Below are 23203 nucleotides of genomic sequence, written 5' to 3'. Positions count from 1 at the left end.
AGTACTTGGTCCTGCTAGTAAAGGCAGGGGGCTGGACTCGATGACCCTTCAGGGTCCCTTCCAGTTCTAGGAGATAGGTATATCGCTATTCTTTCTTTCTTTCTTATTTACTTTACATACAACAATAGTTTAGTTATATATTATAGAGTTATAGAAAGAGACCTTCTAAAAACGTTAAAATGTGTGACTGGCCCATGAAACCTTAAATCAGAGTGAATAAATGAAGACTTGGCACACTACTTCTAAAAGGTTGCCGAACCCTGCTCTATATCTACATTAGGAAAAAGGTCAATTTCAGGTCCAGCTTAGTGTAGGTTGGCTAACTTAACTTAAACTCAGCCTCTTCCTACTTTAACCCTAAGGGTAAGTCTAGACTATAGTTTGTGCTTCCATTTTAACTTGAGTTAAATGATCATCAGTTAATTTAAAAATAGCATATTTTGAAATGCTAACCTAGACACTCCACAGATGTTTGTTTCAGAACACAAATGTTTAAACCAAACCAGACGCATTTTTGGAGTGTCTAGGTTAGCATTTAAATGATCAATTAACAGGACCAAAACCTATTGTCTAAATATGACCTATGTTTGATTGTATCTCAGATGGTGAGACCATAATTTCTATATATGGGCCTTTCTGAAATGCCTTTGACTTTAGTAACTAGGTTCTCTACATGTGATATATCACACAGTGGCTCTGTATAAAATGGAGAGGCCAGTCTCCATCCTGCTAGAAGCCTGTGCCTATTCTGGACCATGGTGCCTTTTTTTTTTTTAAACCTCTCCCTGCCCGCGCGCTTTGTTTCTATAATGAATGTATTGAAGAGGTGAACTTGCTAGCATGATCTGAGCAGAGAAGGACTCTTCCTGCTCTCCTTTGGGGAGGTGTTTCAGAGCTCTTGGGTCAGTTATCAAAAAGGCCCTTCCCACCACTCCGGCCTGGAGGCCTGGTATCCCAGCAACAAGTAACAATTGCTAGCAGTGAGGCCTGGGACCCTCCTGCTCTGACTTCTTCTGCCCCCTCAAAACTTGACCAGTCCCAGGCACTTTGATCCTTGTTCTTAATACTTATATCTTCCCAGTGACTCGGTTTAAGCCAGTATCCTCTGAACAGTGCAGTCGGTAAACATGCTGTCTGTGCTGGATGGAAAAGAGACAGAGGGCCGTGTGTCACTCACCTGTTGCTGGCCTTTGTAGTCTGTCACCTTGATTTGAACCTTAATGCTAAATTGTAGCTGTTCTGTTCAGTGTCACCTTCACGTTTATGTATATGTGTGTATGTTGGATTTCCTAGGGGAAGTGTGGAGTTATCCTTTATGATTCTGATTTAAAACAGCCTTTCAAACTGTTGGGAAAGATTTACCAGTTAAGGTACAAAACCTTCTTTCTACCAATTACCATATTTATGAAAATCCTCTCTTATAAGTAGCATCATGTGTGAAACTATTAAGACCTCCATATGCCCTAAGATCATACTTAAGTTATCTTTTTATAGAACAAGAACATTCCCAGGGTCAGTGTGAGCTATGCGAAGCAGTTTTCTGTGTCCTGTAGGAGTATGCATTGATTAAAACATTGCTTGTTCTCATGAAATTGCTTACACTACAGATACTGATGTACAATAGCTGGGTAACTAGAGACTATTTTACTGGGTGGATGATATTCTGTTTCTCTTATGTTTAAGCATCTGTATATCTGGCATTTAAAGAGCATAAGAACGTCCATACTGGGTCAGACCAGTGGTCCATCTTGCCCAGTATCCTGTCTCAGATAGTGGCCAGTGCCATATGCAGTTCTGGCATTTGGTGGTTTAGGGACACAAACATGAGGTTGCTTCTCCGATCATCTTGGCAAATATCAAATGGTGGACCTATCCTCCATGAATGTATCTAATTCTTTTTTGAACCCAGTTATAATTTTGACCTTCAGGACATCCCTTGGCAATGAGCTCCACAAGTTGACTACATTGAGTGAAGAAGTACTTGCTTATGTTTGTTTTTAAACCTGCTGCCTATTTCATCAGGTGACCCCTATTTATTTTGTTATGTGAAAGGGTAAATAACACTTCCCTATTCACTTTCTGCATACCATTCATGATTTTGTAGACCTCTAACATATCCCCTCTTAGTCATCTCTTTTCTAAGATGAACAGTCCCAATCTTTTAAATCTCTACTTGCATGGAATCTGTTGTATACCCCTAATCATTTTTGTTTATCTTTTCTGTACCTTTTCCAATTCTACTATATCTTTTTTTTTTAAATGGGGCCATCAGAACTGCATGCAGTATTTAGTTTGTGGGTGTACCATAGATATATGTAAAGGCATTATGATATTTTCTGTCTTCTTATCAGTCTCTTTCCTGTTAGCTTTTATGACTGCAGCTGCCCATTAAGCAGATGTTTTCAGAGAACTACCCAGAATGACTCCAAGATCTCTTTGTTGAGTGGTAACAGCTAGTTTAGACCCTGTGGTTCTGTATGTATAGTTGGGATTATGCTTTCCAATATGAATTGCTTTGCACTTATCGACAATGAATTTCATCTGTCATTTTGTCATTGATTTTTATCCACTCTGCTAAAAAGTATGGATCTCACCAATATCCTCTGCAGTAGAGACCAATGCAAAAAATTAATTTAGCTTCTCTGCAATGGCCTTGTCTTTCTTGAGTGTGCCTTAGCACCTCAGTCGTCCACTGGCCCTATTGACTGGCAGACTTCCTGCTTCTGATGTAATTGCATTTTTGCTGTTTTTGTGTCTTTAGTTAGTTGCTCTTCAATTCTTTCTTAGCCTGCCTTATACTTTTACATTTGACGTGGCGGTCCTAGATTTTACTGTTAGCTGGCAGCCTAAATTTTACTTTGTTGCCTGCAGAGCCAAAGGATTGTCTAACCAACAAAATAAGCACCCCGTTAGCTGTCTTATTGGAGTAGCTAAGGATTGAGTAGTCAGAGTTTATGCTCCTTTCTATTTTCTTTCTTAGGATTTGACTTCCAATTTTTAAAGGATGACATTTTGCCTCTGTCTTTTTTTACTCTGCTGTTTAACCGTGGTGACTTTTTTTTTTTAAGTCCTCTTACTACTTTTTTTAGGTAGGGGTGTGTGTGTGTGATATACATTTAGTTTGATCCTCTATTATGGTGTTTTTAAATAGTCTCCATGCAGTTTTCAGGCATTTCACCCTTATAACTGTTCCTTTTAATTTCCATTTAGCTAGCTAATAGAATAGTTTTGCTACTCAAAATCGGACACTTGTTTTAAAATCTGTAATGAACAGACTCTTCCATGTCCATGATGAACAAAAATCAATCCGTTCAACCCACCTGTAAAATAAAAATAGTTAGCTGGTATCAGAGAAAAGTGTGTTGTCTCTAGGTTTATTCTGTTGTGATAGCTGAGAGGAAGTGAGGGAAACTCAATGTTTGGTTTCACAAAAACAAAACTAATGGTATATGAGGAGCTGGTCAAGACAAATTGTGTTGTTTGGAGTGAGCGGTAAGTGGTGTATGAATGTATTTGTACTGCTTTATGTTTGGCTACGCAGAGGCACAAAGAACCTTGAACAAGAAGGGAGATAAGTTTCCACAAGAACTGTTTTATGACTGGAAGATATAGCAGTAGGCAGCAGAACAAAGACTGGAGAAAAGGCTAGTTGTTTATTTACATAAAGCGAATGGGAATGAACTGGTGTTGAGAGTGAATCTGAGTCTTATTTGTTCTCTTTTGCAGAATTTGTGATGCATTTTCTTGTATAAATGGTTCCTTGGACATGAAAGTTGAAAATATTTTTCAAAACTGCACATAAAAAATTCCTTTTCTCAGAAGTGTTGTGTACCTTAAACACTATCAGAAATGTGGAAATAATTGTGTTTATAGCATGACTGATTCAAGGTTTGGTGTCTTAAAAAGAAATAATAAACAGGCATGTAACCTGAGGTTGTAGTGGTGTTTCTTTATAATTGCTATAAATGCTTTTCAGGCTGCGTAGTGGAATAGGCTCCTTATTGATTTCCAGTGACATGGTTGTGACTGCAGAGGGTGCCCTGAAGTACAAGTATTTATGTATATATAGCTTATCAGTGGCGGAGCCCAGGTTCTGGAATGGGGTTTGGAGGGAGTAAACAACACACGTTTGGCTATTGGTGGGCAGCCCTGCACTCACCCAGCAGTGGTGGCTCCTGCCTCACAGGGCTGGGTCTGGCTCCCCACTCTCAATGTTGCAAGTTGGCACATAGGGTCTTAGAGCCATTTAGTTTTGTCCCTGGCTTTCCGTTCCGTTATGATGCTCTTCAGCCCAGTGTGAAAATTTGTCTTTATACCTCATTTTGCCAGTTGATTGAAAAGGCACCACACACACCTCTAAAGGCTGCAGTGGGGAGTACGGAAAGTTGCCCTCCTATCCTTCCCCACCTCCTATTACCTCCACCATTGCTGCTTATCTGTTGTGCTGCCTGATTTCTGTTTAAAATTCCTGGTTGAGTCTCAAACTGACTGGTGACATAGGTAGCTGAAATGTGATTTGGAATGATAACTCATTTTTTATGTGATCGTGACCGTTAATTGTCCTTTTCCTCTTTTTTCTCCTCCAGATCTGGACTCGGCAGGATCGCCAGTGTATTCTCAATGCCTTAGCACAGTTATTAGTGGATAAAGAATGTACTGTACTGATTGGTCGTCAGTTTCGACCAATCCTGCTGGATTTACTGGAAAGAAATGCAGAAGCCATTAATGCTGGTGGTCAAATCAACCATGATCTGCATGAAAGGCTTTGTGTAGCAATGAGCAAGCTCATTGGTGACCACCCTGATGTGCTTCCGTAAGTGATGTGATGTCTGCTTGTGTGATGTTGGAGCTTGAATTGAATTTGAATTTCTTGAATTGAAACTCTGACTGAGAAAACCCAAGCTTTACATTAAAGGAAATGTTTAAATGAATGTCTGGCAATGTCTAACACGGGTCAGCAACCTACGGCACGTGTGCCAAACACGGCACGCAAGCCAATTTTGAGTGGCATGCAGCTGCCTGACGTGGTCCCAGCCCCACTCAGCCCCCCGCTCTCCCCTGCGGGGGCAGGAGGCAGAAGCCTGGTCCTGTGGCAGCCAAGCTTCTCCTCTCCCCATCTTCTTCCCCCAGCGTGGTGCTTTCCTGCCCCATCCCCTCTCCTTCCCTGTGCCAATCAGCTGATGGCCCGGGGAGGGGGGGGAAGAGCGGCAGCGCGTACACAGCTCCGTAGAGGATGCAGAGAGAGGTAGGGACGGAGCCTTGGGGAAGGGGGTGGAACAGGGCACATCCCTTCCAGCCCCCTGCCTTGAGCTGCTCAGGGCAGGGGACTGGGAGCACCCCTACGAGCCGAGCACCCCAGCCCTCTGCCCTGACCCCCACACACACACTCAGCTTTCTGCCCTGCATCCCCCATACCCTCCAGCCCTCTGCCCTGACCCTTGAACCCACACACATACCCAGCCCTCTGCCCTGCACAGCCCCAGCCCTCTGCCCTGACCCCCCCATACACAATCAGCCCTCTGCCGTGCACCCCCCACAGCCCCATCCCTCTGCCCTGAACCCCCCCCACCCCAACACACACCCAGCCTTCTGCCCTGCACCCCCACAGCTCCCATCCCTCTGCCCTGACCCCTGAGCCCCCCCACACCCAGCCTTCTGCCCTACATTCCCCACACACCCCAGCCCTCTGCCTTGACCCCTGAGCCCCCCCACACCCCAGCCTTCTGCCCTGAACTCCTCACCCCCCCAACTCTCTGCCCTGACCCTTGAAGCCCCCCAGGTCTGGGGTCCCGGACGCAGGCCCTGCTCAGCCCGCTGCCGGCCTAGGTGAACAGAACCCCAGAATGCGTAAGATCAGCATTTTAATTTAATTTTAAATGATGCTTCTTAAACATTTTGAAAACCTTGTTTACATACAACAATAGTTTAGTTATATAATATAGATTTATAGAAAGAGACCTTCTAAAAACATTAAAATGTATGACCGGCACGCGAAACCTTAAATTAGAGTGAATAAATGAAGACTTAGCACACCACTTCTGAAAGGTTGCCGACCCCTGGTCCAACATGATACGCATCTTTTCCAATGATTGAAATGAAATAGAAAAATGTCTGGCGTGCATGGTAGGGAGTTATGTGAAAATTATTCATTGGCTAAAATTTTCAAAACTATGCATCTAAAATTAGGCTCCTAAATCCAAATTTAGACCGAAATAAAAGTGGTCAATACTGGTTCAGCAAATTGGAATTAACCCTCTCTTGACCAGAGCTTAACACTGGTTAGTGGGACTGGTGCTGACCACTGTTTGTCCTTGTAATCTGAATAATCAGCACTAGTCAGTTAAACTGACTACTGACAAATGACTGCTAACATGGTTGTTTGCAGTGTGATGGTGGTAGTAGTAGTGTTGTTCCCAGGATACAGTAGAATCTCAGAGTTATGAACACTTCGGGAATGTAGGTGGGTGAGGTAATATCTTTTATTGAACTAACTTCTGTTGGTGAGAAAAAACAAACTTTTGAGCTACAAGAATTCTTCTTCAGCTCTGGGAAAGAGAGTCAGGGCTGGTACACTGGAAACTTACACCAGCTTAGCTACATCTCTCAGGTGTGTGAAAAATCCACCCTCCTGAGAGATGTAGCTATGTTAACCTAATCCCTGTGCAGACAGTGATAGGTGGATGGAAGAATTCTTCCTTTAACCTAGGTACTGTGTCTTGGGGAGGTGGATTAACTACAGCGATGGGAGAATCCCTCCTCTTGCTGTAGTAAGTGTCTACACTGAAGTGCGACAGCAGCACAGCTGTGTCTACGTAGCATTTTAAGTGTAGATACAGGCTTCAGAGTGTCATAGATAAATACAAGGTGCAATATGTTAACTACTTATGCTAAGCAATCTGTTCCACCTGGTATTTAGTTGTAATGCTCAGAGTACCTTTCCCAGACCTGAAGAAGAGCTCTGTGTAGTTTGAAAATTTGTTTCACCAACAGAAGTTGGTTCAATAAAGGATATTTCATCATCCACCTTGCTCAGATAAAATGGTGCTATTTCCAATTGTAGACAAGACTTCAATTTACATTTGGTTTGCATTGTACCAACAATTACTGTTTCAGGACTTTTGTGGATTAGAATTCTTTTGTAGATTGTTTTCTGTGCTATTACTTGGATATACACATTTGCCTAGTTTAATGTCTCCGCTTCTCTCTCTCTAAGGTTTGCTCTGAGGTATTTTAAGGATACTTCACCAGTGTTCCAAAGACTCTTCCTGGAAAGTTCTGATACAAACACAGTCCGATATGGGCGCAGACGGATGAAGTTACGAGATCTCATGGAGGCTGCTTACCTATTCCTCCAACAAGAGCAGTCTGTATTCCGGGAGTTGTGGGACTGGAGTGTGTGTGTTCCGCTGCTAAGGAGTCATGATACTTTGGTCCGCTGGTAAGTTAAAATCCAAAAATCTTTTCCATTCAAGGACAAGTGTTCTGAATTTCTCCTAGCAGCTTTCACTTTTAAGGGGAAAGATGAGAGTAATCTTCAGCAATACCAGACAAAGAATGCGCCACTCCTGGAGGAATTCTGCACCACTGTGCAATGCAGAATTTGCCCAGAAATCCATGTTTCCCCTGCAGAATTGGGACTGCTGGTGGTCACTAGGGGCCGCTGGACTCTGCAGAGCCCAGCTCACAGTGAGCAGAACACCCAGCCTGGGTGGAGTTGAAGGCTCTGCACATTCTGACTGTCCAGCTTGGTCCTCATTCTCCTCGGAACAGGAGAGGTCCTGGGAGACCCAGCTCTGGCCAACGGTGAGGAAGGGCAGGGTCGCACCACACTACGTCCCCCAGTGGGACAGAAAAGAAGCTAGGGGGAGTAAAGGCACTGGGGGTGGAGGTTTGTGGGCTGGGGAGTGCGCTGTAGTTGGACTCTGAGGAAAAGAGGGTGCGAGTGTGTGGGTTGCGGGTGTGTCCAAGGGGCTGGGCTCTGGGGAGAGGAGGGTACGAGTGTCTGGGCTGGGGGGTGCCATGCAGCTGAGCACTGGGTGGAGGGGAATGCAGGTGTCTTGGTTCTGGGGGCCCCACACACCCCTCCACTACCACCGAACTGGAACTGGTTGTCGTAGGGCCGTGGTAGTCAATAGGTGGACCATGGGCTAAATCCAGACCACCAGACGCTTTTGAATAGACCCCAAAATGTTTTTATTTGCTTATTATCATGATTGTTATTATTTTTGTATTTATTTTCTCTGGTGTCTGGAACTTGACTAGACCTTGACCAAGAAATTTGGACCTTGACAAAAAATAGACTACCCCTGTCCTAGGGCTTTCTTTCACTCTCTTCTCCTGGGGGAACCTTTTTGTGTGTGTGTGTTGTCTGTATTGTTGACATATTTGTTGATGTGTATTTTTAAATAAATTACCAAAATATTTCAAACTGGAGTGATTATACAGTGATTATACTGTGTTATTTTGACAACTAAAATATGCAGAATTTTTAAAAATTGCAGAATTTTTTAGTTTTTTGGCCCAGAATTCCCCTAGGAGTAATGTGTTAAACTGGAGTTCAGATTTCATACATGTCTACCAACGTCTCTTAAGAAAAAAGTCTTAAGTTTCAGTTAAAATAAAAACCGTTAACTTTTAAAAACATTAACGTTTCTACTGAAAAATGGAGGAAAAAGCCCCACCCACCTACCTAAGTTTGTAAATTATGATAAAGCACACAAAGGACAGCTCCTCTAAGCCTGGTGCATCACCGAGAATAGAAAGTGGTGGGTGATGAGCCAAGCTTAGAGAGCTGTCCTTTCTGTGCGTGTACTCCTGCCTCAGTTCCTTTTTCTTCTGATGGCACTGCTGTTCAATAGCCCAGAGCCACCACTTCTTCCAGCGAGTGCTTGTAGATCAGGGGTCTCAAATTCAAATCACCACGAGGGCCACATGAGGACTAGTACATTGGCCCGAGAGCCGCATCACTGACACCTTTTCATATAAAGATACAAAAGCTCCTGCCCCGCCCCCACTCCACCCCTTCCATGAGGCCCTGCCCCTGCTCCACCTCGTCCCACCCCTTCCCCGCCCCCATTCCAACCCCTTTCCCAAAATCTCCACCCGAACTCCACCCCCCGCCCCTATTCCAACCCCTTTCCCAAATCCCAGCCCCTGCCCCCCTCTTCTCCACCTATTCTCTTGAGTGCATGGCTCCTTGCCCCTTGCTCCTGGAAAGTGGCGCCTGAAGGTGGGCAGAGGAGCAGGGACGTGGCGCGCTGGGGGGGAGGGGAGGTGGCAGGTGAGGGGAGCTTGGCAGGCCGCAGCAAATAATGCCACAGGCTGCATGTGGCCCGCGGACTGCGTGTTTGAGAACTCTGTTGTAGATCATCTTGTTCTGGCTTGAATTTCCGAGCTGTGCCTGCACATGTTCCTCACACCAGAGCCCAAGGAAGTCAGTGAGCTCTCTTTGGGACCAGGAATATACACAAAACATTCATAGCACCTTTTGATAAGATCCAAAATGATCTGAAAGGTTGGGAGCTTGCTTACTATGGTGGTAGTTCACAGATCAGTTTCAATAGCTCTTCATCATGACTTCTGGTCAAAGCGACCCCTGGATAATGGAGTGAAGAAGGGTTAACTGTCCCAATTTTAAAAAAATACACTATTACACTAAATTCACTTGACAGTAAGGCATGAGATAAGGTTATCATTTTAGAATTATGGTTGATTTCCCGGAGCAGGTTTACATGGCTTTTTACAGTAATTTTGGAAGGGAGAAACTATCTGATTTTAAATTGAGTGCTGAGCCACTCTTCCTCTGAGGGCTTTCCTCTTTCAGCCTCACTGAACATTGATGGTGGTCAGAAAATGAGAACTGACTAAACCTGATGAAAAATTTATTTGCCTGTAAGATTTTGTACTTAATGCTTTTTAAGTTACATATTCATTATTTGAAGAGGCAGCTGTATCTAGTACTGAAGTCAAAAGATTTGAAGTGGTTTTAGGATTCTGTTAGCACTGAGCCTTGAGCTAATGTCTTGATTTCTTGATACTATGGCCAATCTAGCTGCTGAATTAGATGAAAGACAGATCTTATAGAAAGCCACATCCTCCATTTAAGGTGAAGATATCCAAGAGATGTTTCTGTTTAAAAAGTGCACCTAATTTTTGTGTCTGCTGTAATATACCCTACTTATAGAAAGGTTTGTTACACTGTGAGGCACATTGTTTCAATATGCCATGACTTGAGTCAGTTTTCTCTAGAGGAATATTTCAGATTATTATACTGTAAATAAAGACACTTAAAGAACATTCAGTGAAGTGAGGCAATAAAATATGAAACAGGATACAGTAATTGGTACTACATATTTGCCCTGGGTAGCAAACTTTCATAGCTTATGATACAAAATTCATTGTCTCTATCAGTTATATGCCAAAAGGTGAGTCTTTTTTCTACTACGAGTCAGACAACACATTCTTGATCTATAGCCGAACTGTAGTTGGGGAGGCCAATTCTTTCTCTCTGCCAACTCCTCTGTGGGAAAAAGATGTACAAGACTCTTCTTCTATAATTTTGTGTCTTTATTTATGAATCAGAATCACAAAAATAGGTTTCTGAAGAATCTTTTGAAACCTATTTTGTTCAAAATGTTCTTTGCAGGTACACTTCAAATTGCCTTGCTTTGGTTACATGCATGAACGACGAGCACAAATTATCTTTCCTTAAGAAGATCTTCAATCCAGATGAATTAATACGTTTCAGACTAAAGTAAGATTAATTTTTACATTGAATTCATTGCATGATTAAGTATATTTGGTGTAAATGACTTCCAACTGCAATAATGAATGTGGGTACTAATTTGACAGGCTACTGGAAGAATCACAGATGCGGAATGTAGAGAGAGCCCTTGTTTTGGCCAATCCAGATACATCTCTTTGGCAGAGAGAGAAAGGGTTGCAGTACACACAAGGAGACATTGTATCGGGTGACCTCTCTGCAAATGTAATAGCAGTATGTGGAGTTGTGCTACCCAGGCAACAACTTGTGCCCAAAGAACAGGTAGGTACATCCTTCATAGAATCATAGATTATTAGGACCTCAGGAGATCATTTAGTTCAACCCCCTGCTCAAAGCAGGACCAATCCCCAAATCGCCCCCTCAAGGATTGAGCTCACAACCCTAGGTTTAGCAGGCCAATGCTGAAACCACTGAACTATCCCTCCCTCAAAGAACACCTCAGATCCTTAACTGGCCCTCTTGAGGATTGAACTCACAACCCTGGGTTTAGCAGGCCAATGCTCAAACCACTGAGCTATCCCTGCCTCCCTCCTTGATTGTGGCCTAATTATTAAAATGTGAATGTTAAGAATTGACCTACCTTTGTTAATTTCTTAAGTGAAGTTGAATGTATGTAGTACTTGTGGCAAATTTTATTTCAAGCTGTGCCATGCACTAAGTCACTATGAAGTGGAATGTTGGTACTTCAGAGGAGCTGTGTACTGGAATGAAGTAGTTTAGAGGTTAACATGGTGATTGTTCGATTTTTATGTATCAGTTCTTGTAAGCTGGCTCTGAGAGAATGTTCAGCAGCTGCTTTTCCAACTCTACATAGTATCTCCTTTCCAGATCCAGAGGCTTTCTCAAGAACATGGAGTCATGGCCTAGCCAACAAGGGGGTCCAAAACAGTCATTTTTACTTTCACGGAAATGATTTTTATACCATCTGAGTTTATACCGTCTCTTTGCCAGCAGTTGCTCCCCAAAATAACACACATTTTTAAACATTTTTTTTTAAAATAAATTAAAACTTACTCTATGGAGACTGCCACTTTCCTGCTAATAGGCAGGAAAAGAAAACAAATTGGAAAATATTTCTACACTTAAATTGATAGGAAAAGCATGTCCATGTTCTGCAGAAAGAGTCTGCCTCTAACCTGTTCTCCCTATTCCCACCCTCTGTACTTCCTGTAGCCTCAGCCAGTACTCTAGACCACTCCCCAGACCACCTTTCTTGCTTTCGCTCTAACCTGAGTTCAACTCCTGACTGTTCAGCTTTAGCACAAGTTGTTTAATCTAAAAGCACTGTTCTGGAGAAGTGTGTGGAGAGCATCAGTTTTTCAGCACTTCTCAAGCAGCGTGGGAATCAAGGAGACAGGATTTTCAATTTCTGAATTTCCTGGACTCTGTCTAGTAATAAAATTACAAGCAAAATAAAACTGTATTGACTGTCTATCAATTTTTGTAAGTAATTGAAACTTGTTTAAAATAGGAGTTCAAAATACAACGTTCTTCATATTTTCAATGAAGGATAAGTTTGATTTTCTGTTCTAACTCCTCTCTCCTTGCTTGCCAGGAAAATGGCAACTTCTGTGGAATAAACTGTAGAAAAGTTAAGAATGAGTTGATGATTCGTTTTATACCCTGATTGGAAAATATAACTTCCCTTTAAAAAGTCTAAATGTACTAAAATAATCTGAGTAAAAGATGGTGTATAATATTTTGTATATTTTTTTTATGGTCATACATCAGTGAGTTTAGTGGCTTCACGATGTTGTCTATGCAAATACGAATAGATTCAGAACTTTAATCTCAAGAGTAAGGTTATCAGTAAACAACTGCTGTTGGATTATGGCAAGGCTTTGTCCTGTAATAGGGAGCTGCTCAAATGACTTCATTTGCTATGTACATCAAATGATTTTTTTTTAATAGGTAAGTCCGATATACATTGGTGGAACATTAAAGTAATCACTCTACCATTATTGCATCTGTAGTCTGGCTGGTTTTTGAGAGCAAATTAGCTCATGCATACACTTTTATAAATTATATATTTTTATTGTAGGTTTTTGATGGGATGAATCTGTATTTTAATACTAACCATTAAATATTGTTTGTTCAATCTGCATTCTCAATGACCCATTATATCATTTGGGATAAGCTCCTAGTTAGAGCTATATAGCCGGCATTTTCTAGTATGCAGACTAATTTTTATGAATGCCGCATTGGAGCATTCCAGTAATATTGTACACAACTCATCTATGAATAAACACTTCAGTACGGTAACTCAAGTTCTCTACCCTAACAGGAAAGTACCGTTAACCATTTTGTGCTGGTTGAATCTACCTGCATGAATCTGCAAAACCTTGCGATGGCAGTAGCTTTCCAGAATCCTGTATTATTAGAGGGACCAATAGGATGTGGCAAAACTTCTTTAATTGAGTATTTAGCAGTCATTACAGGAAGAATGAAGCCCCCTCATATTCTGAAAGTTCAACTTGGAGATCAGACAGACAGTAAGGTAATGGAAAAATATTCCTGCTATTTGGGAAAGGGTAAACTCATTTATGCTCGACACTCAAAACCCCATCCTTATACATGGACTTACATTACTTAAGTTTTGAAATGTGAAGTGTTGATCTACAGCAAGTCCAAATTCTTAATGGGAATTGAAGAATTTGAAAATGAGAAACTTCAAGATACGGGCTTAGTAAGCTTTAAATTCTTCACAAAAACTGCATCACATCAATTCTTTTTTTTTTTTTTTTTAAGTTACTACATTTTTTAGGACTTGTGTACGTGAAAGAGCTGCTCTGATTAATTAAAGTGGTGATTTTAAAATGATTTAGTACGGGGTCAGCAGCCTATGGCACACATGCCAAAGATGTGAGGCACGCGAGCCGATTTTTAATGGCATGCTGCTGCCTGCCAGGACTCCTGCCCAGCCTGGCCCGGCCTGGCCCATTCTTCTCTGCCGTCCGCCCCCCCGCCCCCCCCACCGGCCCCTCCCGCGGGGGCGGGGGCAAGGGGCAGAAACGTGGTCCTGCTGGCTCCCCTGCCTCTTCCCGTAGTGTGCTGGGTTCTTGCCCCTCTTCCTCCTCTCTGTCCCTCCCTCCCTGCCAGCCGATCAGCTGATGGCCCTTGCGAGGACAAGGACGGGGGTCGGGGAGGAGTGGAGTCAGCGTGCTCACTGCTCCCAGCGAAGGCAGAGAAGAAGCAGGGGCAGGGCTTTGGGGAAGGGGAAAGGGGTAGAATAGGGGCATATTCCCTCCAGCTCCCTGCTGTGAGCACCCCACGACCACAGCCCTCTGCCCTGGCTCCCCCCCCCACACCCAGCCCTCTGCCCTGAGCCCTGCAGCCCCACAGACCCAGCCCTCTGCTTGACTCTTTCTCCCCCACACGACCTCAGCCCTGACTCTGGCACCCCCACACATACCTAGGCCCCCCACATCCCATGCCCTGACACCTGAACCCCCTTCACATGCCCCCAGCCCTCTGCCCTGACTCTTGTACCCCCCCACATACCCAGCCCCCCAACCCCATGCATCCCCCACATCCTGACTTTTGCACCCCCCACATACCCACCCCCGCCCTGAGCACCAAATGGGAGCTCCTGCCCCCCCCCCCCCGCCCACATTCCCACCTGCATCCCTTGCACCAAATGGGAGCTACCCAGGTAAGCGCTCCACACCCAAACCCTCTGCCCCAACCCTGAGCCCTCTCCCTCATTCTAGCTCCTGGCCAGATCCTATACCCCAACCCCCAGCCTGCTTCTTCACCCCCAGCCCTGTGCTCAGTGCACTCCCACCCTCAGCTCAGTGCAGAGAGAGAGGAAGAGAATGGGCCAGAACCAGGGAGAAGGTAGGTACCCACTGTATGTGGGCAGGGCTGGGACCCCAGACCGACAGCGGGCTGAGCGGGTCTGGCAGCCGGGATCCCGGCTGGCAGGAGCCAGTGGATGAAACCCCTGAGTGGCAGCAGGTCTGGGGTCCTGGCTGCCGGCCCCACACAACCCACTGCTGTTGAGCTTAGTTGTAAGATCACCATGGGATTGGAAATAAGTAGCAAAGTATAAAGGTTAAAAAAAAAATTAAATATATAACTGAACTATCCAAGAAATGCTTAGAAGAGGAGTGTATCTGTATGGCACAGAATTTCTAGTGTGTCTCTTGAAAGAGCTTTTTATTTTAAAATGCATCTTATTTTTGCTTTATATATTTGACTGTATTCCAGTTTAATTGTTTCTCCTATATAGTTTGGTATCCTCTTTGTTGTGGGTTTTTTACACAGGGATAGGGAGATAGAAAACATTTTTAGACGTAGGAAAATATGGATGTGAAACTACAGTCTATTGGGTTATCTAGGGACAGGTGGAATACCTGCATCTATTCTATCATTTTTTAAAATGGGCTGCATTTCAAGTTGGTAATCTCCCTTTTAAAGATAAAACTTGTGTTTAATAAAGGTACGGAAGACTCTAGCTATGAGTGGATGCATTAGCTGTTGTAAATTATTTCTAAAACTTCATTTTTTTCCTATTGTATAAGTACCTTGAATAGTAACTCCATGTTTCATCTTGATGTAAAAGGCACAAAGTTGGGATGTGTTATGTTAGCTGGATGTCAGATCAAGCCATGGGAAGTAATTGATTTAATAAAAATTGTGTATATACTCTTGACATTTCCAGTGTTAACTGCTTTTCCTAAGAAGGCTGGGTCTAGCTGTAGATCAGTGTTTCTCAAACTTGGGATGCCGCTAGGGGAAAGCCCTTGGCAGGCCAAGCTGGTTTGTTTACCTGCCCTGTCCGCAGGTTTGGCCGATCGTGGCTCTCACTGGCTGCGGTTCACTGCTCCGGGCCAATGGGAGCTGCTGGAAGCGGCGCGGGCCGAGGGACATACTGGCTGCTGCTTCCAGCAGCTCCCATTGGCCTGCAGTGGCGAACCATGGCCAGTGGGAGCTGCTATCGGCCGGACCTGCAGACGGGGCAGGTAAACAAACCAGCTTGGCCCGCCAGGGGCTTTACCTACACAAGCGGCGACCCCAGTTTGAGAAACACTGCTGTAGATCACTTTGGATTGTAGCTGATATCTGTTAAGAGAACAATAGGAGTGTTTCAAGAATGCTGTTGCTTACATTTTTCTTTGAACGCTAAAATTTAGTGTAATACTGAAAAAAACTAGCTGAGGATGTTGTTGATATTTACAATACAGACCCATTTACACTCGAATCCGCTTAATGCGCGATAGCGCCATGCCTCCCAGTGCTACCTATTTAACACACGAGACTTGTTAACACACGGTGCAGGAACTTGCTATGTAGAGCTACAGATTTGTTCACTAACTCACTGACATAGAAATCGACAGGAAGCGTGGAGCGGAAATGTGTTGTACGTCTTTACCGACCGGGGGAGGGAGGGAGAAGGGGCAGCAATGTTAAAGGATCCTCATAGCGCTGCCGCGGCAAAGGACCATCCTTAAAGTGCTTAACGTTCCCCCTCCCCCCCGTCGGTGGCCCTGCAGGTAGAGACCCTAAAAGGGCAGGAACATTAAAGCGCTGCTGCAGCAAAGGACCCTACAGCACTTTAAGGTCCCTGCCCCTTTTGTTTCCCCCTCTCCCCGCTGCCCCAGGGCAGTGTCCAGAGCCCTGGGCCCTTTAAATCGCCACGGGAACCCCGGGCAGGGTGGACCAGGCGGCCTGGAAGGGCTGGCTGGGGGATGCTGACCCCTAGCCCCGCCCCTTCTGCCTGAGGTCCTGCCCCGTACCGGTAAGTGTCCTGGTTACTTTCACCCCGTGTAGTAGTAGTAATGTTTTTATTAGATTACACATTTGAATTTATATTCTCGCAAAGTGCCATTAACAGATAGGCCTGCAGTATTTGGGATGCTGTGTAATCCTAGATAATTATACATGTGTGTATATATAGATATCTTAAGATACTTCATCATGGCCCTCTTAACTCGTGGTCCGTTAACACGCGGTCGTGATGGCTTGACTCTCAACACCTGCGCGTAAACGGGTCTGTAGTGTATAGAGCTGTGCAAATCCGTGGATATCTGCGGACCATTTTTGTGGATCAGCTGCGCGTACAAATTGGTATCTGCGCAGCGCTCTAGAGACATTGCATCCGCACACTGCTCTAGGCAAGCTATGTATATGACTTGCATACTGGTGTCAGATATATTATGTAAGTTATTTATCTGAGTTTATCAAGACATAATAAGCCAGTTTTTATTTATTGCTAACTTTTTTTTTGCAGACATTACTGGGTATGTATCGTTGTACAGATGTGCCAGGGGAGTTTGTATGGCAGCCTGGAACCTTGACACAAGCTGTCACCAAAGGGCACTGGATTCTGCTGGAGGATATTGACTATGCTCCTCTGGATGTGGTATACAATTTACCTTCTCCTATAGGCAACATTGTAAAATAAGTGGGGATGGTTTGAGGCAAACTGTTAGTTGGTTTTGAAGGCTAATGCCCAATCAGCGGTAGTGTGTTGACACCTTGGATCTGATGAGTTGTGGAGGAGGCAGGGAGGAGCTGAGGGGAAGAAAATGATCATTAATTAGGTAACTGAATTAACCAATTGGTACATTCATTCTTTTTCACCCACCTGTCCTTGCCCCAGCTGAGACAGTATAAAAGATTATATCATATTATGCTCTGGAACAAGTACTGTGACATGTATCTTAATTGATTCCTAATAGTCAGTTATAGAACTAGTATTCATTAGAGAGAGCTTTTCCTTATGTCAGTGACTGGAATTCTACACTGCCTATTGTATTGACATTCTGCAAAAATTCAAATTATTACTTGTATCCAGTCATTTTTTCATAGCTCTATAAAGCATCCTTTATGGGACTAACTCTGCTGCCAGTTTTAGTTTTATTGGGATGCAGACTTTCAAACCATAGGGACCCTATAACAAAGCCAATATGTAGCCTCTTTATGAATTTAGGTCTTCAGAATATTTCAAGTAGCCCCATAAAATTGCTTAAGTGTCTTTTATTTTAAAAGGTAAACTACAGGTTAATGTAGCCTGGATTTTTTATGTTATCTGTACCTTTATAATCCCATGCTTTCCTAGAAACACCTTCTCTATATTTAAGTATTTTACCACTCGAGTGTACACAGAGGATTGTACACGTCCTCACTTCTGTAGGCTGAGCTTATTATATGCATCAGACTCCTTGCATCCTGCCATCCTCTCTCCCCCACCAACGAGCTCCTTTGTATGGCAACTTCTTCACACCCCCAGCCCTTCCTCCAACCTTTTATTTCTTGACTCTTTATTTAGGATGTAAGTCATTCAGGATGTCAACATTTGTTGGGGTGATGGGCAGCGCTGGAATGTGGGGATATTGTTATGATGAAAGGTGTTGATGGCTGCCATAAACAGGGTCTTTGATTTAGAGCAGAGGTGGGCAAACTACGTCCTGCGGGACTGTCCTGCCCAGCCCCTGAGCTCCTGGCCAGGGAGGATAGCCCTCGGCCCCTCCCCTGTTGTCCCCTCTTCCCTGCAGCCTCACCTCACCATGCCGCCAGCACTCTGGTCTGCAGCTCCTGCCGGGTAGTGTGGCGGTGTGGCTGGCTCTGGCGGGGCTGCGAGCTCCTGCTGCTCTGAGTGGCATGGTAAGGGAGTGGGGAGTTGGATAAGGGGTAGGGGGTCCTGGGTGGCAGTCAGGGGACAGGGAGCAGGGGGGCGGCTGGATGGGGTGGAGGTTCTGGGGGGGAAGGTCAGGGTGTTACCCGGGGTTCTTTCAACCCAAAGCTCTTGGTAACTTTTACTCTGTGTGAGGTGGTGTCAGGAAATAAATCAGGGGAGACACGGCTGTCCGACCGATAGATGGCTGGCACAAACAGGACAACACAAGAGTGCTTTCACTTAAAGCTAAATTCTACTTAGTCTCAAGCACTTACACACGTCCACAACAAGTTAGTAAAACATCCCCAACCCTTGATAATTACCAAAGCTGAGTGTGGCTCTCGAGCGATGCAGCGGTAGGCTTCCGGTGGTCAAATCTTCCGTCTGCCGGTGGGGACTGCAAGATGTATCCAGAAGGAAAGTCCAAAAAGAGTCCCAAATGAATCCAACTACCTCAAACTTTTTCCCCTATTTATACATTGGTAATAGAATGACATGTCCCTTAAAGAAAACTTGTTAAGTAAGGTTTCAGAGTAGCAGCCGTGTTAGTCTGTATCCGCAAAAAAACCAGGAGTACTTGTGGCACCTTAAAGACTAACAAATTTATTTTAGCATGAGCTTTCGTGAGCTAAAGCTCACTTCTTCGGATGCACTTCCGAAGAAGTGAGCTTTAGCTCACGAAAGCTCATGCTAAAATAAATTTGTTAGTCTTTAAGGTGCCACAAGTACTCCTGGTTTTTTTGTTAAGTAAGCAATTTCAATGGTCAAGCAAGAGGTTCCTTCTGATTATTGATTAACCAGGTGTGGGTTTTTCCAGAGTTTCCAGCACTGAGGCCCCAATAGACATTCCTGGGGCACATACATGCATTTTAAAAGAGCAGGATCAGCAACTTCAACACAACTCTTACCAGGAAGGACACGGGGTCAAGCTGCCCTTTCTGTGGCACCCCAAACCCCCCTCCCATCCTGCCTTGGTCAAGCTGAGACTGCTGAATAGGCTACTTTTAACAATAAGCCATAGTGGTTTCAGGCACTTCACTGGTTTGCCAAAATCTCCCCGTACAAGGGGCGGGGGTCCCGTGAGGGACGGTCAGGGGACAAGGAGCCGGGGGGGTTTGATGAGTCCGTTCTGAGGGGGTGGATAGGGGGCAGGCTGTTTGGGGTGGCACAGCCTTCCCTATCTGGCCCTCCATACAGTTTTGCAACCCGATGTGGCCCTCGGGCCAGAAAATTTGCCCACCCCTGATTTAGAGAGACACTTTGTTGGCCAATTGAAAAGACAAGGCTTCAAACATGCAAGGGTGAAACTACCTTTTAATCCATTGGGCTATCAAAAGGAAAGATTTCTGATTTGTGTAATGCAGTGTAAAAATTGAGATACCACAGTGGTCAGGGTGAAGAAAGATGAAAAGGAAAATGCTGATGGTCATTTTTCTATCCGTTCTGTATTTAAATGTGAATGCCAGCAGAAAGAGCGTAGTAATGTACTCTCACTATGGAAGTTGCTGCTGAGTGATGTTAACTGGGACTGTTTAATCCTTGTCAGTGTCACTTAGAAACAAGTACAGTTGGATAAAGTACCTATGAGAGGAACTGCTGTTCCTGGCGGACTGGCATATTAAGGTAGCTCAGTGTAAGTGGGCGTGTGACTCATGAAACAAATGCAGTCTGGGTGGTTGAGCTTCTCCCAAAAGCAGGAGTATTGCTTTGTTTCCAAGGTAGGAGTTCTTTCTCTTTTTCAGATCTCTGTCCTGATTCCTCTTCTGGAAAATGGAGAATTACTGATTCCTGGTCGTGGAGACTGTTTAAAAGTGGCTCCTGGATTCCAGTTCTTTGCAACCAGAAGGTAGGCATGTAAGGTAAAATGAACATGAGCATTAATTGGCTGCTTTTAAGCTGCAGGCAACAAGAATAAGGAATTCAGACTGACATTAAGTTCAGACAGCTAGAATGCGATACATAGACTTTATTAATAAAACATGTAAAAGGAATGCATTAAATATCAAACAGCCTTACAGTAGGACTGGATCTAGACTTGTAGCATCTTATGCAACTGTTACTTCAGCAAGATTGAAGGCTTTGTAGGTTAAAAATAAGAAAGTCAACAAATACTCAGATTGGCTGGTCCTTCATTTTCCTTTATGGAGAGTGTTTTTGACTCAGAATGATAATATGCTCTGATTTTCATGTTGTTAAAACTAATATGTAAAATATTTGAGTCTCACATTTTTGTAGTGCTTATGAAAGTTGGAAGTATACTGAAGTATATATAGTGCACCATTTAAAGGGATATTTTTGAGTAACATTTTTGCAACACTTTTCAAATCTTAAACAACTTTTTCCTGCTGCTTATGTTTTTGCTCCTTTGAGAAAACATTTTCTTCCTGTTGATCATTATTCAGGCTACAATTTAGTCATGGGTATTTTTAGTAAAAGCCATACGGGTCACAGGCAATAGAGAAAAATTCACGGCCCCTGACCTGTCCATGACTTATAATATAAATACCCCGATTAAATCTTGGGGGCTCTGGCTGCTTTGTGATTGCTGCTCGGGCAGTCCCTGGGGCTAGCTGTCCCCGGGGCTGCTCCAGCAGCAGCTGATGTGACTGTCCCCAGGGCCACCAGAGCAGCTGGCCTCTGAGCCCGCTTCTTGGGCATCCCTGGGATCAGCCACACTGGCCACTGCAGAAGTCATGGAGCCCTAGTCATTGTTTGTTATTTGGGAGCTTAACCTGTTGTGCATGTGTCTTGATATAGTAGAATTCTTAGCTCTGTTGACGCTACTCTGGTGCTGCACACCTCTTTGGCAGAGCTGTGTCAGTGTTATTGGGACAGTCTCTAAATAGTCATGAGTAGGTTTGGTTTTCTTTAAATTGAAGGAGTGAATTTAAAAAAACAAGGATAGAATTTCAAGATGTGTAAGTAAAAGGCTGATAATCAGTTGCATGCACAGGACTGCTGCCATGGGGGGCATGGCATGAGCTTTGAGGGAGCTGTGTGCAGGGTGGCTTAATGTGCAACAGTAGGCTTTGCTGGTGCGACCTCCAGCTGCTGAGGGGAGCCAGTAGATGGTGAGTTCAGAGAAAACTCTGTCAGGGAATTGAGTCGGGTGAGAAGATCCATGGTCATCCTTACACTGCTGCAAAGGAAAGGGGGAAAACGGGGCAGAAACGAGGGTTGTCTGGCAAGGAAGAAGGAACAAAACAGGAGGAGGTAAAGATGGGGAGCAGTGAAAACTGGAGTAACAAGGGCGGAGAGAGTGACAAGAAAAGTGAGATCAAGGTGGGGTGAGAAACAACTGGCAACAGCAATACAGTGGCAAACAAGGGTCGTGTCCTTTCCTGTGTATGTGAAATGTGATCTCTACAACAGGAAATACCCTTCCTCATCTGCTGAAACTCTCACTGATGCTATGTCTGAAGGAGCTCTATGGATATTGAGATATGGAGCCATGGGGAAGAGCAGTGTGCTCCTGGGCACTGTCCTGTCCAGACCTGACAGACTTTGCAGCTCAGTTATAATTTCCCCTGGTCCGCCTCTGTAGCTGCCTTAAGCCTAGCCGTGAAAGCATGGATCCTGCAGGAGCAATGGGAGTCAGCACAGAACTCAGAGTTAGGACAGATGCAGCAACTATTTGTGTGGAGTTGAGAACTGGAGAGAATCTGGGAAGTGAGGCGACATAACTCCCCTCCTCATTCCAAGCCCCTCCCCTAGATAGGGCAACAAACTTGGTAAGGGAAATCTCCAGAATAGTTTGCTGCTGCTCTGGCTCTCTCCCTTCTGCATGTTTCTCTGTGGGAATAGGCAGTTTGGGACAAGAGGAGAAATATACACCAATAAGGGGTGGGTAATATGGAAAAGAGACAGGATGACATGCAGCTTCTGCTATGGACCCTGGGAGCCCTGTGCGTTCAGATTAGCCCAAGACAATTGTGCTAAACGTACTAGTTCTTTGAGACATTGGAGTAGTCCTATGGTAGAATATAATGGAATTTTAAATTCTTCAGTTAAACACTATGTAATATGCTATATGACTCCATTGGGTGTGTTTGTTTAATTTAGAGTCTTCAGCTGTGGTGGTGGTTGGTACCGACAGCAAAACAGCCATGCTACTCTTCTGGACAAGTATTGGACCAAAATTCGGATGGATAACATGAATAAAGCAGAACTCAAAGAGGTAGGTGGAGTAATGTCATTATAGAACACCAGGTGTTGTTCCATAGTTAAGGTTTACAACAGAGATTCCATAATAAGCCTGATCCTTGTTTCTGCTGTTCAAAATCCGCAAAATAGTCATATTGGCTTCAAAATGGATAGGTTAGATCTGGGGCAAAGGAATACTTATTCTACAAAGCTTGGAAGTGAATCAGAGAGAGATTTTGGGCAACCTCAAAATAGAACTGTCCAACACAGTTCTTTAACATCTCTAGGGAATGTCTACTTCGGTTGAGCTTAGTATAGTACATCAAATGGCAGCTGGAGAAGAAAGCTTCCATTTGAAAAGTAATTCTCTAGCCCTTTTCTTTGCAGATATGGAGCTCAAAGTGCAATCTGAGTGTAAAGAAGGCTTGTTAAGGGGGTGAGGGGCGGAGAGACTTTTTTGGTTCTTGTTGTGCCCCCTGTCCCTCCCCCAATCAAAAGACTTGAGGGGAATGTTCACCCTTCTAATTCTCATGGAGGTGTGGAAGGGGTCCACAAGCCTCTTAGGGTAAGTCTGTGCTGCAGTTAAACACCCGTGGCTGGCCCGTGTCCGCTGACTCAGGCTTGCTGATCTGTAAAATTGCCATGCAGGCATTTGG

At 44.2% G+C, this 23203-nt stretch overlaps 1 protein-coding gene across 1 annotated transcript in view; it reads left to right on the top strand.

Moving 5' to 3' along the window:
* The window catches only part of MDN1 (midasin AAA ATPase 1), a 168088-nt gene that overhangs the window by 9210 nt on the left and 135675 nt on the right, over window positions 1-23203 (top strand). The window contains exons 2-9 of the mRNA XM_045010265.1: window positions 4587-4813; window positions 7214-7438; window positions 10646-10753; window positions 10852-11044; window positions 13068-13280; window positions 17016-17147; window positions 20147-20250; window positions 22467-22581. Coding sequence (XP_044866200.1) covers window positions 4587-4813; window positions 7214-7438; window positions 10646-10753; window positions 10852-11044; window positions 13068-13280; window positions 17016-17147; window positions 20147-20250; window positions 22467-22581 — 1317 coding nt within the window. The remainder of the gene's footprint in view (window positions 1-4586; window positions 4814-7213; window positions 7439-10645; window positions 10754-10851; window positions 11045-13067; window positions 13281-17015; window positions 17148-20146; window positions 20251-22466; window positions 22582-23203) is intronic.

Source organism: Mauremys mutica, chromosome 3 (genome assembly GCF_020497125.1).
Source record: "Mauremys mutica isolate MM-2020 ecotype Southern chromosome 3, ASM2049712v1, whole genome shotgun sequence".
NCBI classification, from domain to species: Eukaryota; Metazoa; Chordata; order Testudines; family Geoemydidae; genus Mauremys; species Mauremys mutica.
The sequence above is the reverse complement of the archived record's forward strand: the minus strand, read 5'-3'. Positions and strand labels throughout refer to the sequence as shown.